Raw genomic sequence first — 10,755 nt, 5'->3', positions numbered from 1 at the left:
AAGATACCTAGGTCAGTAAGCGAAAACTGAGAATGTCTTCTGGCCATATCATTTGAAAAGCTAAAGCAGTTCGATCTAAATAATATGTAACAGATCAGAGCTACTCTGAGTAAAATTGTAATCTGTTGTGCCAAAAAGCAGAACTCTCGTAGCAAGTGCAACTGAAGTACTCAACACGGCTTTCATTTCAGCCAGGTAAATTGACCCAGCAAAAATAATCCCCATCCATCTACTCGTAGTAGATAAGTCACTGAGCTGCAGAGCACTGCAGTCTGCAGCAGATACGGACGCCACGCACGCGATCAGGTCAATCGAAATTCGAAAGGGTGACGCTCTCCCTCGCTAGAATCCCGTAGTGAAACATGAAAGAAAAAAAAACACGCACTAAAAGGTTGTGGCCCTCCTTCCTCCAATGGGCAATGAGTCCAACTGTCCAAGCGCACGCAGGTTCGAAAGCTGCACGAGCGAAAACCATGTGCCGGCTTTATCTTCCCCTCCACGCTTGCCCTCCGGACCCGCTATAGTATGTGCAATAGCGCCGGGTTTCACTGTTCACTGATATAACGTAGCGATTTCATTATTTAGAGTACTGTAACGTAAAAGTCTATTTATTTCAGATGTAACGACTCACAAGTATTCTCTCCGAAAATAAATAAATCCTGCGAGGATAGCTGAGCCTGGGTCCTTTCGAAAAAAATAGCTGAGCCTGGGCAATCTTTTTTTTTTAATATACAAATACGCACGCATGCACGCACGCGCTACCGCTAACACGGGAAAACCCCCCTGCGCGCGAATTACTTGAGCCTGGGCTGTCCAGGGCGGCACGGCAGGAGATGATGATAATACCGAATCCATCGCATTACTTGCGCATAAATAAATAATAAAATGCCTCTTTTATCTCCTCCGCTCGCGCGCGTCCGTCCCCCTCCTCGCGTCGCGTTCTTATCCTCCCACCCCCAGTCCCCACCCCCTCCCCTTTAATAGCTCCGTCCCTGCCCCCAGACAGCCCCACCGTGTCACAGCGTTGCGTCGCGGCGTGATTTGACTGGCTTTTCTTCTCCCTTCTCGCTTGGTGTGATCGGGTTTGGGGTTCAGATTGGATGGAGCCGTACTTCCTGTTCCACCGGGGTGTGCCCGAGGCCGTGCGCGAGGAGGAGGAGGACATCGGCTCGCCGTCGGAGTCCGAGTCGCTGTCCACGTCGAGGGACTCCGCGGGCTCGTCGTCCGAACTGGACGACGACGCAAGCTCCTCCGGCTCGGACCACCACCGCCGCTTCGAGATGTCCTCCCTCATGACGCAGCTCCCCTTGAAGAGGGGGCTGTCCAGGTTCTTCGACGGCAAGTCGCAGTCGTTCGCCTCGCTGGCTGCGGTGGGTTCCCTGGAGGACCTGGCCAAGCCGCTCAGGAAGCGCCCCAAGCCGTCGCGTTGCTGCGGCGGGGGCCTCGACGCGCACCGCGGCCGCTTACTCTCGCCGCGCCGGCATTGCACCAAGGCCGCCGCCGGCGCAGGCTCCAAGAAGGTGGTCGCGACACACTCGGTGCTCGGCGCCGCGCCGAGAAGGCCGCCGCTGGCCATGCCGGCAAGGCCGGAGGGCGTGGCCGGCAAGGTTCTGGTCGTTAATTAAGGGGTTCTTCGGCTTGGCTCGCTCAAGCTTCACATTGACGGCGCGCAGGCACAGCCACGCGCCGCCGCATCCACCTGCCTGAACAAACTCCCTGGGCAATGGCGTGTTCACCTTTTGTTTGGTTTGTTGTTTTCCCATGCGTTCTTGATCCTTGCAGAGGGAGCTTTGTAATGTAAATCCACGGTTGAATTAGAATGGCTACTTGAAATGGAAATTTACATGTTTTAACCATACAACAGTTCAGCATCGATCGCATTTCTCAGCGTACTGCAAGAGCTAAATTGCGGAACAGAAATGAGCTTTCTGGAGCCGAAGGGGGCTTTCCACCAAATATTGCTGCAAATCATTTGGAATTAACATTGGAATGTAACGATCTCATGGCTTTGACAAGCTAACCAAGACCAGGATCATCTGAATCTAAATCTGGCTAGCATTTTAAGATGCAACTAGTAACAGTGTCGGTATGACGAATCTAATAGGCCGATCAAACAAATTGCCAGCCTATTTCAGATTCCCTCCCATGATACAACACACAGATAATTGTATTCAACTTCAGTTTGCAAGGCTACAATCAAAGTAGAACACGAGTCGAGTTCATGATTTTCCACTCCCAGAGTCGCGCCTCCCACAGTACAGAAGTACAGTGAACCTGCTGAAGAGAGTTTCTGCACAGGAATACCAAGTCAAGGCCCGTCTGCCAACCTAAAGATTGTGAATGGAAAATCCATCTCCTTGATAGCTTCTAGTGGAAAACAATGGTTCCTGAACCTTGTTCGAAAACCAAACACTTTCATCCAAGTATTGTTTGATGTGCAGTAAGGATCTGAGGGACATCGAGTCAAGATCAAACAGCACTGTACTCAATAAACAAACACAACTTCTGAACCAACACAGCATGTGAACCATATATAGACTTCCTCCCTTCACTGATCCAATTCTTCTCCCAACTTGATGGTTTTGCATTTGCTTGCAGGTCATTCAAGAATGCTGAAACTATCTGATAAATTGAAGTCCGAAGAATATCTGCCATGGCATAAGCTTTCTTGGTCAAACCACCTCTTTGTGTGCTTGCAATCGCAGTTCCACTACCTTTTCTCCCTGTGGAAAAGTTAGCCCACCTAATGCTTTCTGGACCCAGTGAGTGCACATGTTGTGGGTTCGTTTTCTTTCCTAAACATGCCTCAATTGCTACTAGAGCAGACATAAACGTAGACATCACAGTAGCATTGCAGCCAGTGAGTTGAGCGACTCCATACCGATCCTGTTGGCGTGAGCGCGCTGTTAATCCTGCCAATGTCCGAGCACACCATGTGCATATCTACAGTCAACAAGACACAAATGATCTTTCATTAGGCATTGGTATATGAAAGCAGCATTGGATAGGTGACTTGGAAATGTTGTGGATTGGACAAAGGCTTTGCGGAGTTGTTCTTGCTTGCCTTGAGTTCACACAACGAAAATATAGAAAGAAGTGCTGCCATACAAAAGGCCTTAGGGCCAATCCAGCAGCAATAACGAAAGGCAACTATCAAGAAATTAGAAATATTCCATGGCATCATATAACAAAAAGATATGCTCAACATGAATGTTGCCAATACCATGGAATTTTCTATAATGTTGTATTCACCACAATATAAACAAGCTACATTTCCAAAATTATTAACTCCACAAGTTTTTCATTGGTATGAACAATCTTCTAATGTAAAATAAAGGGTGCAAACCATATGCAGTTGACCCCAAATACAAAAGAAGTGGATCTGCAATCAAACGAATCACGTTTCGTTTCTGATGCACATAAGCGAGGATTCATTGCGAATCCTACATGCCTGATAGCAGCTCCATTCTGGGCACATGCTATTGATAGTATGCATTTTAACCTTTATTAACCAAAAACGGAAATGTTAATCCACCATACTCACTAATATTGAAACTAACAGAGAATTTCTCAGTTACTATAGAGTCCACAAAGATCCTTTCTATTTGCCAGAATGCAACTAGTGAATCAAACCAAAAACATGCTCCAAAATTTATTGATCCCAACATGATATAAAGGAACATTGTAATAAGGGCCAAATATAACCAAAATTGGATTTCATATGCTTCCTAATTTTAGAAGGAACCATGAGAAGCAAAACATACATTATCATAATATCATACAAATGGCAAGTGTGTAACTATTCAATAAGTTCTGGCGTAAAACACTGAACACATGAACTACTCCACAAGGCATCCATGTATATTATATTAAATCTTTATGCAGACCATGAGTTCAAATAGGTCTGTCTAATCAACTGTTATCAAGTTATATTTATACCCAAATGCAAGGATTATAGAGCACATCCTCTTAACTGTAAAGAGTTTATCATGACTTGACTAAATAAAGAAGAATCACAGATACAAACTGATTAAACAGCAGATTTTATCTATTTTCTCAATGTTGCTCCTATATGGGGAACAGAATGCACTATGTACAACCTGAACATAAAGAAGAATAGGAACAGAAAATTCACAGCAGAAATATACATCAGAAGCAGTATGAACAAAAGAATTCAATGTGTATGCACGTTGTGTAACTTTACCTGAGAATCATCAAATGCACCAGAGAGTTTGGACTGTTGTGATATCAATTCTGGCTTATCAATAGAAAAACTTTCAAGGGCTTCAGCAATTTTTGAAGTAAACTCCTCAAGTGGTTTCAAACATGCTGTGACAATTCTTTTATAAGTTTCACCAGATTCCTCAAAAAAGGCACCTAGACGCCAAGGTTCCAAGTTACACTCAGATACCACACACAAATCTTGGTAAGCAAGATATTGTATTAATGATCGTGGATCACTTTGTTCCAATGTTTCCAGGATACATTCAGTGGGATTAGTCTCTGCAGCGGCAGTGCTCTGAGGTGGAGCAAAACTGCACCTCCTTGTATGTACAACCTGAAATTTGTTGGAAGGGAAATTGAATTACAGATCACGAGATACCAAGTTAGTCAAGCTCCAAACACTGAAAACACTACATCTACCAGCATGTTGTTTGACTTGGATCACAAAGAACAAACCTGGACAAAATGATGGCTTATTTCCAAACAGAAGGAAACATCAGTAGTCACTATAAAAATGCTTATCTGAGTGAGTATTTGGCTTCCAATAGAGCCTCCAATCCTGCATTGGCGAGGAAGTAATACAATCAGGACAAAGGACAGGCAGAAGGCCTGGAGCGACACCTTCAGAGCCCTTTTTCCAGATGGCAGAAGCCCTATCTTCAATCCATAGAATAGAGGTCGCTGCATAAGGAAGAATTGAAAAATTAAGACAACCGGCAAAATGCTTAAATTGGTGGGAATGGCTAAAAGATACTACTTTTATAAAAAAAAAATGATGATTTAGGAAGCTCGTTTCGGTTTGCAATTAGATGATGCTTTCAGGTTTTCAGGGCAACAATTTACCCATATGCCCCTATCGATCATAACAACTCCTGATGAAAGTGCAAGCCTATGCTAGTACAAGTCTAATCAATCATCTGAGTCAAATTTCTAATCTCAAATAGCATATTATGCCTCTCCCTCCCGCCCTCATGTCCATTTTTTCACCTGAATAATACAACAAAGCTGACAGACATCCCCTCATCTGATCAGTTCACATACAAATCAAACATAAGCTGCACGGGAAGCTGCTGAACACAGCAGCAATCACACAGCACACTAGCGTAAAAATAGAAATAGCCCCAACGCTTGCGTTGCTTCAATAGCAGGAGTCACTAGCATAATCAATCATTCCTAAGCAGGTAATCCAAAAGCATACCAATGCGACGCCTAAGCCTGAAAGTTCAATCTCTATTCATGCAATAGTGTTGTGGCAACTTACAGATCGCCTGCAATTGGAGAAGACCCGAAACAGTATCCTGTATAAGAAACCCTAGCTTTTCCCCAATTCACTCACCTGCACGACGGGGAACTGGAGCAACCACCTCCGCCGGCCAAAGTAGTGCGCCGCGAACACGGCGCCTAGCACGGCCCCGCGGAACCCCAGCCCAGCGACGGCCGCCCAGCCTGCGTCCTCGGGAAGCAGCGAGGCGGCGCCGCCCACGCAGAGCGCGCCGGATGCGGCGAGGAGGAATGCTGCGAGCCCGCGCCGTGGCAGCGGGGGAGGGCGCGGGTGCGGGGACGCGGACAGGAGGAGGGCGAGCGCGAGGAACCCCGTGGCGGTGCAGGAGAGGAGCGGGTGGAGAGCGAGTAGGAGGCCCCGGGGCACCCCGAGAAGCGGGTGGCGGCGGCGCGGGGAGACCGCGAGGTGGAGCATCGAGGCGGCGGCCGAGAGCGCGGCCTGGAAGGCGAAGACGGCGAGCCACCGCTGGCCGACGGCGTCGCGGGGGGCGCCGCGCGGCGGGGCCCGGTCCATGGCGGCGACGGCGGCGGGCGAGGGTTTTGGGAGGTTTTGAATCTCTACCGTTTGAACTGTGCGTGTGCGTGTGGGGACTGGCTGACTCGGGAGGGGTGGTTGATTGGTTGTCTCGTCTGGTTTGAAAGCGTGTTTATTCGGGTGGTCGTTCCATCGATCAGTTCGTAGCTCTGAGCATGCATGCTTCATTTTCTATTGGCTTTTGTTATTTAGAAGTAATTTTTTATTAAAATAAATAGTCTGTTTCTAAAAATAGTTTTGAGAAGTAAAAACTGTCCAACACTAATATTGTTAATACAAGCCAGAAACTAGTATGAGAAAACTATTCTAATTTATGGTGATGATGTTTTGAGAGATATTACATATATATTATATATTTTATTTATATTAAAAATTAATTAAAAATAGTTTTTCTAGAAACAACTTTTTTACAATAGTTTTTAAAAGTAACTTTTAGAATAACTTCAACCCAATCAAACATATACTTAGTCCATATAACTAAAAAAATCACTTTTGTAAGTAACTTATCAAAATTAAGAAGCCTCATTAAACTACCAAAAGCTAGGAGTAAGAAGCACGTTTTGATAGGCCTTTCGAACTTTGGAAGTATTAAAAATAAGAGTAGGCAGTTTTATATAAACCGCTCTGCTGTTATTTATTGGATTAAAGGCGGGCCGTCCAGATTTAACGATACAGTATCTATCCACATAAAAACTATATAAACATTACTGTTCACTCTCTCGTAAATTACTGTTCTCTACTATTTATATGTAACTTTGCTTCGCAAAATTAGAGGAACCTAGCGGCCGAAACCTCCTTTGACGATTCTATCGCTCCCACCGTCGCTTGTCCCGTCCAGTAACCTCATGATGCCTCTGCCGATCTACCGTCACCACCGTCACTGCCGCCCGTCGCCCTTCGACACCTCCCGCTGCCAGCCTGCCACCCATCTTCGCCGCCCCGTCACCCCGCCTGTCCAGGCCGCTGCCCCGCCGCCCGCCCGTCCGTCCATCCGTTTGAACATATTCAAATCCGAGCGCTCGCGTCACTCCCAGCGCCAAATCCGCCCGCCGATTCGGCTACAAAGTAAGCATTTTTTTCCTGCTCGATTCGTCTCCCAATCCCTTGAATTCCCCGTGTTCAAATCTGCGGCGGAGGAATTTTTTGGGACTTCCTTCGGTGTGAGATTCACCCGCATTTGGTGTGGTTGGCGCCGATTTTTTTTCTAACTTTTGCTTGATTTGTTCGTTCGTTTCAGTTGGATCCCGCATGCGCTCGCCATGTTCACCGAGGGGTTAGATCGCGACGCACTCAAGGAGGTGAGTGAGCTCGCCGCGCTTCCTAGCTGATTGAGCTGTTGTGGCCTCGGGTTTCTGTCTCTGACGCGTATTTTCTGTACGTGGTGGTGTTGGTTGGTGCACAGCCACGACCGCATGGACGCCCTCCGCACCGTGCGCGGCGCGGCCGGTCGCGGAGGCCTTGGCATGCCGCCGCCGGAGAAGTTTCGGAGCGGGCACATACCTCACACTGCCGTGCCGCTGTCGCGCGCCTCGCTGCGCAGCGACGACGGCAGCGCCGCTTCGGGATCCGACATGGACGAGTCGTCGGACACCGAGGAGGTCGAGGTCTGCAGCGGCAGGTACTCGGTGGACTCGTCGCCCCGCCGTGACGACATTCCTCGCCCGAAGACAAGTGAATACTGCAGTTCCTAAGACTCGTGTGGCGGCTGCAGAGAACCACAACAGCAATGCACATCTAAATTCGAGCACCTACCAGCCAGAAAGCTATTCTGCTCATATTCCTGCTCGAGAGGATAGGAAATCAACGCCTAAAGTGTTTTGTTACATGTTACAAGTATAGCATTAAGCTCAACGTTCATGACAAATAATAAATCTGTTGTAACTATTATAATTGATATACCATCAATTAATTTGATCAATAGCTTTTTTCATATTTTAGACCTTACTGTTCAGATACTGTGTTTGTTGCATCATATATATTGGAATTATTTTGTAACATCATTATGTCAGTGGGTTGTCCACGGAGTTTCATTTCTTTATTTAAGTAATTTTGTTCCCATTTTCATGTATATAAGACTATCTCTAATGGATTCTCTTCGCAAGTCATATTCCCTTTGCGAAGGAACTTTCGTTCTCTTCAGTGCTCCAACGGTTTCTCTTCACGGTTCTCTTTACGAAGGAATTCCTAAGTTCATTCTTTTCACTCTAAGATTCTCTCTCATTTCCCTTCGTAAATCCTTTCGAAAGGAAGTTGTTGGATATAAGAAAAAATAAAAGGAATAAGAAAAAAAGTGAAATCAGAAAAGTAACAAAATAAAAGAAAAATGGTTAGAGATGATCTAAGTGGCTTCTTGGCTCTGCTGATGTATAACACACTTGTGCATATACTTTACTTGGATTATGGAGCAATTAAATGGAGATGTGCTGCAAAAGAGGAGAGGAGTTGTGCTTGTCCTGCTAAATACTTGTCTCTATGCACGCACAAACTTTGTTATTCGTATAAGGGCAACGTGGTATAAGTGAGAATTTTTTTCTATTGTTTGTACTAAAATGGTGGACAAAATTGAAGGAAGATAATGTGTACTAACATACTGAAAATTTAAATTATTTAAATATTATGTGTGATTATGTGTGTGCTCTACTCGTATTGTTTTTAGAAAAATTTATCTGAATGTGTCTAACCTGTGATCCAAGTAGCCAAATAAATTAGTTCAGAGATGCAATATGACAAGTTCAGAAGCTCACTTGTTCCGAGATGAATTGGTTCTCTTTGTGGAATTAAACAGAAGATGTGGATTTACTGTAATTAGTTGAACCATTTAATGGGACAACTCGGTGGCGTCCGCCCATTCGGTGGCACATTTCCTTCGTCGGCACCTACCCTCTGCTCACCTGGCGGCGCCCCATGACCGGTGGCCTCCTCGCCCGACCGCTCCCCTCATACCAGGGCAACGCATATAGCAGAGGCGGCTAGCCTCTTCGTCGGCCAGGGATGGCGTGCACGACGACGGGAGGCAGCCTCTAATCCAGCGCAGCGCACCAGTCCGAGGCGATAGCCGGCGTGAGGAGACCTGCCAGATCGGCGATGCGTGTATCGGCTGGCAGCAGCCTTCCTTGGGCGCACAAGATTTGACTGCACCTGCCCAAACAGCTGCGGCGACGATCGCACGCTCCCCACAATGTCCGGGCGGCACAGACGGCAATCCTCGACCAGCGCACTTGCCACCTCCTGCATCTTGCCTGCTGGTGGCCAGTCCAAGCCGGCAAGCCGGCGGCGGCGCGTTGCAAATATGTATAGGGGCGACGGCCCGGGGGAGCGGTTGTAACCCTAGCGCCCCTCCCAAACGCCTTTTTTCTGCGGACACCAGTGGGCCGTGCCATGCAGCCATTAGGTTGGACCTACGACCCGCACCAGGCTATCGAGTTTGTAGGCCACGCCCACTTACCTTCATGGGCCCCACGGGCCTTGCGACCAAGCCCACGCCAAGTGAATCGTGCCCACATGGGCCACGCCAGGATTGCCGCGCCTCAAAGGGCTGAACCAAGCCGGCGGCTACACTGTGCCAGACCTAGCCAGGCCGCACACGCCACAATGGGCCAAGCCCACTGCTAATCTGGTGGCGCAAAATTGCAGAACAACCCTAAGATTTTTTGATATTTGTGCACTAATTTTTATATAACATCAGCTATAATATGTTTTTGCAATTAAGCTCTCTGGACTTTAATAATTGTAATTTCAAATGAAAATATTACACAATTTTAATACTTCTATTTAAGCCCTTAGTTTTTACCTAAACTATGCTATATTGTATATAACTATTGTAAATATGCATTTCAGACCTTCAGGACTTAAGGAATTGAAAAAATAATGTGTATTAATGTATTTTACCTGTATTACCTCAGTAATACCTCGGCATTTAATATATTGTAGTTTACTACATATTTTTATTCTTTGCAATTTTTCACATTGCAAATTATTAATGGAATACACATATTATACATTTATTATATTTAAGCCTCCACTTAAATAATTCATAAAAAAATTAATTTCAATAATATTTCTATTATTATTTATTTGATTCTCTGCTTAAATAATTCATAGAAATCATTAAAAATGCTATTAATTTATGATTACCTTACATAATGTTGGCATATAACAAGGTGTTGGAGACTTTTGACATTGGCTACGATTGTAGCGTTATTCGACTTAATTGTATGGAGTCTATATCAATAATAGCGAGTTATCTCGCCTAATACTACGAGGTATACACCATTTTGGTGACTATCCCACATTTTCGTATAGAGTCTATATGATGTTAGTGATTTTTATCACATATTCCATCGCTAATAAAGTCTAATATTATAGCAGTGATTTATCGCCTGTACTATATCAAGGTCTACATCACTTTTCATTTAAGGCATTTAGCATTTTTATCAAACAATTACAATATTTTCTATTAATTTATTCTCTTAGTAAATTAATCTATGCCATTTCATGTGGGACAAGGCTGCCATTTTCCTTAACAGATTTTTTTAAACTTGCATTGGATGGCAATAATTATTTGACTTGGGCCATGGACGCCAAACTTCACCACCAAAGAACGCGGATCTTATTCTCGAGCATTCCAAAGATGCAACTTTACATTTTTAGGTATAACCTCCATCCAGATTTCAAATGGAGAATAATCCACTCACTCTTTGGAGCTCCCTCTAGGA

At 45.4% G+C, this 10,755-nt stretch overlaps 2 protein-coding genes and 1 long non-coding RNA gene across 3 annotated transcripts; 2 read left to right on the top strand and 1 right to left on the bottom strand.

The window, feature by feature from the left end:
- The first annotated feature begins 996 nt into the window (after positions 1-996).
- LOC133919524 (protein OXIDATIVE STRESS 3-like) lies at positions 997-1,839 on the top strand. Its single transcript, XM_062363944.1, has one exon. The coding sequence runs from the start codon at positions 1,101-1,103 to the stop codon at positions 1,623-1,625; it is 525 nt and encodes a 174-aa protein (XP_062219928.1). The 5' UTR covers positions 997-1,100; the 3' UTR covers positions 1,626-1,839.
- Positions 1,840-2,029: 190 nt separating this feature from the next.
- LOC133919523 (uncharacterized) lies at positions 2,030-6,125 on the bottom strand. Its single transcript, XM_062363943.1, has 4 exons — positions 5,561-6,125; positions 4,681-4,905; positions 4,205-4,558; positions 2,030-2,943 (listed from the first exon to the last, which is right to left on the bottom strand). The coding sequence occupies exons 1-4, from the start codon at positions 6,017-6,019 to the stop codon at positions 2,470-2,472; spliced, it is 1,512 nt and encodes a 503-aa protein (XP_062219927.1). The 5' UTR covers positions 6,020-6,125; the 3' UTR covers positions 2,030-2,469.
- A 710-nt stretch (positions 6,126-6,835) lies between these two features.
- LOC133917664 (uncharacterized) lies at positions 6,836-7,920 on the top strand. Its single transcript, XR_009909707.1, has 3 exons — positions 6,836-7,105; positions 7,278-7,338; positions 7,443-7,920. It is a non-coding gene; the product is annotated as an uncharacterized LOC133917664 (long non-coding RNA).
- Positions 7,921-10,755: the final 2,835 nt, after the last annotated feature.

The sequence above is a fragment of the Phragmites australis genome, chromosome 5 (assembly GCF_958298935.1).
Source record: "Phragmites australis chromosome 5, lpPhrAust1.1, whole genome shotgun sequence".
Taxonomy (NCBI): Eukaryota; Viridiplantae; Streptophyta; class Magnoliopsida; order Poales; family Poaceae; genus Phragmites; species Phragmites australis.
This window is presented reverse-complemented; position numbering and strand designations above follow the sequence as displayed.